The 3,250-nt window shown below is 40.8% G+C and overlaps 1 protein-coding gene across 1 annotated transcript; it reads right to left on the reverse strand.

The window, feature by feature from the left end:
• Positions 1-210: 210 nt before the first annotated feature.
• LOC21388084 lies at positions 211-1,750 on the reverse strand. Its single transcript, XM_024163070.1, has 3 exons — positions 1,401-1,750; positions 1,259-1,333; positions 211-891 (listed from the first exon to the last, which is right to left on the reverse strand). Exon 3 carries the CDS (start codon positions 829-831, stop codon positions 211-213), a length of 621 nt encoding a protein of 206 aa, XP_024018838.1. The 5' UTR covers positions 832-891; positions 1,259-1,333; positions 1,401-1,750.
• Between the last annotated feature and the right edge of the window lie 1,500 nt (positions 1,751-3,250).

The following is a 3,250-nucleotide window of genomic DNA, read 5'->3' on the forward strand; positions in this document are numbered from 1 at the left end:
AGGAAATGCTATTTTCGGAAATATATATAATCTATGTATGGTAGATTAGTTGCTGATTTGTAGCTAGCTGTAAATTAGGAGTTAGTTTCCTATTCTTTCTCTAACTAATTGTAACCTAATTGTATATAAAAGAGGCTTGTTACCTCCTATGAAATACAAGTGAGACTGACGGTTAGGTATTCTAAAACCTACCGGTTTCTACAGTTTTATCTACGGAAAGTAGCGTTTATTTTCAAAGCCATGGCTCACTATTGGTTCCATAAATATGATATACCTGCGGAGAAACTCAATAATGATTGCAACCAAGTAAGAAGGATCGCCAACCATCTCTTCCTCGACAGGAGCAAAGATATAATTGTATATCTCGTCAGGTGAAATTGCTGGTGAAGTAAGTTGAGAGTCTTGTTGCTCGGAAGCATTAGCATTCAAAGGGTTATTACCAAGTCCAGGATTCTGAGATTGCAAAGACGACGCAGCACCGGACGTTTCACCACCCATCAGCCTTTTCATATCCACTTTACCATCAACATTATGGCCATTGGAACTGGTTCTTATTGGTTCAGAGCCCGAACCATCCCCAGAGTCTGAATTTGAGGAATCTAAAGATCTATTACGCAAATCATAGTCCAATCCAGATGCAGATTCATGTTTTATGGACTTTCCAAGTGCATCTTCTCTACTGACAGAATCATCGACACTGGGTCCAGCAGTAGTGACATTTGGCACACCTGAAGATGATGTCTTCTCAGGTTTTGGTGCCTTGATAGAGCTCCCTGTCTTAATTGAGTTGGAGTAGGAGGTAACCAAAACATCTATTGCTCTGGAAACCATAGAGACAGGTCTGTGTTCTAAAATGGCTGTGCGTGCTATTGACAAGCACAACTGTTTAGCCTGCAAGTAGAAGCGTAACAGAATCAACTAGTCACTAACAGCTGAAAACAAAAGAAACGCTAAGGAAACAACACGAGGAAATTTGTCCCTACTATAGTCACTATTGGTTATAAGTTCAAAACTCGAAAGCCATTAGGATATCTTTTTTTTTTTTTTTTTTTTTTTTTTTTTTTTTTTTTGAGAAACACTAGGATATCATTTAACATACTCTTAGTGACTATATTTTAGTTAGCAGCTGGCTTTGTAATTAATTGAGCTAATAAAGCTAAGAAACAAATCGGGGAATTTTAAATGGTCAATGAATGGACCCTAAACAACCATGTGAATAATGGGCATACAGCATACAGAGAACAGATAAAATACTTACCTTACTGGCATCCAATTTCCGTCTCTGCAGGAATTCCAATACAGATGGCAAATCTGAGCTACTGGCAGAAATTGCCTGAAAGATAAAGGAGGTATTAGGTGCAAGAATAATAAATTATGCAAAACAAATTAACAGAACTTGCCTCCAAGTCGAGATGAATCTTCCACAGACACTGATTTGCAACATCACAAATGAGATCAGGAACAAGAAAAGTCCAGTCATCTCCATAGATAACTACTTCACGACCATTTATAACACTGGCCTCTGAACTTTCACTGTCTTCCCTATGTAATCGCAGGGCAGAACTATTGGATCTGGGAAAACCCCTCAATAACAGAGGTAGTGGAGCAGATATGGGCGCTCGAGAATCTACAAAAATGTCATACAATATAACAACCTTCGCCTCAACTTGATGAATCAGCAGTACATTATCAACAACACTCACGGCAACCTTGGTTGAATAAACTGGCAAAGAGCCCTGCAAAGTATAAAAGTAGCATTACTTCGTCGGACATATTAAATTATTTGGCGACCTAAGGTGTAGAAATACATAAAAGTTAACTTATGTTGGCGCCGAGAATCTAGGATTAGTAATTAGCCCTGATTTTATTTATTATTCTGGTGGGGTAGTTAGGTAATTTCGGATTATTAGCTTAGGAAGTTAGTTTTTTAAGTTTTAGATAAGCTATGTTATAGCCACTAGATAAGAGATTAGTTTTAGGGTTAGCTTTAAGTCAAAGGCTTCTCAAGCCTATTTATGTACGTTTTATCTCAATTCAATAATACATCTGTGTTTTTCATTCAATCCGACTTTATGGTATCAGAGCCAAAACTCTGAGACTCGTCTATGGTAAAAACAGCCATGGCGAGATCTTCACGAGGGGGAGCAGATGACTCCACTTCGACCACCACCGATCCTTCTAGCCAAACACAGGCGGAACAAGCCTCTATCCCGTCGTTTCAAGGAGACAATACTTCTCTCCAAATTACGGCACATAAACTCAATGGCAAAAATTACCTTCAATGGTCCCAATCCGTTAAAATTGTTATCTGTGGCAGAGGAAAATTAGGTTATATCACTGGAGAAACTAAGCCTCCAGCACAAACCGAACCAGCCTATCAAACATGGCTTGCAGAGAACTCCATCGTTCTAGCATGGTTGATCAACTCTATGGAGCCCAAGATAAGCCGCACATATCTATTCCTCCCGACTGCTAAAGCAGTCTGGGATGCTGTACAGAGGACCTATTCTGACTTGGGCAACGCATCACAAGTATTCAGACTCCGCTCGAGAATGAAAGAGATGAAGCAAGGAACTCAAACCGTCACACAATATTTCACAGAATTGCAGAATATTTCGCAAGAACTGGATTTATTCCTTGTGGCAGATTTAGGGTGTCCAGAGTGCAGCGTGAAGCAAGGACGCCTCATTGACAAGGAGCGTGTATTCGACTTCCCGGCAGGCCTCAACAGAGAACTCGATGAGGTGAGAGGCCGAGTTTTAAGCAGAGAACCCAGGCCGAGTTTTAAGCAGAGAACCCTTTCCTTCCGCTGAAAAGGCTTTTTTAGACGTTCGTAGAGAAGAAAGTAGGCGAAAGGTTATGATGACTGATAGCCAATCAAATCAGCCAGGTTTGCTGAATCAAACCCCTGAAAGTTCTGCACTTGCTGCAAAGGGTCCTTCACAGCAAAATAGAACAAACGGTGAGTTCAGAAACGCATGAAGAGAGAGGCCGTGGTGTGATCATTGCAATCAGTCGGGACACACAAGAGACACTTGCTAGAAAATTCATGGCAAACCAGCCAACTGGACACCAAGAAGATCGAATGAAGGAAGAGGATTCCAAGCTGCAACCTGTGGTGATGGAACAACTAGTGCTTCAACAGAAGTTAAGACTGCAAGCAACAAAATCCAATTCAGCAAGGAACAGCTTGAGCATCTCTATCGTCTCCTCAACCAATCGAGTCTTCAAACACCTCAATCCAGCCCTA

Source organism: Morus notabilis, unplaced genomic scaffold (genome assembly GCF_000414095.1).
Source record: "Morus notabilis unplaced genomic scaffold, ASM41409v2 Scaffold1234, whole genome shotgun sequence".
Taxonomy (NCBI): Eukaryota; Viridiplantae; Streptophyta; class Magnoliopsida; order Rosales; family Moraceae; genus Morus; species Morus notabilis.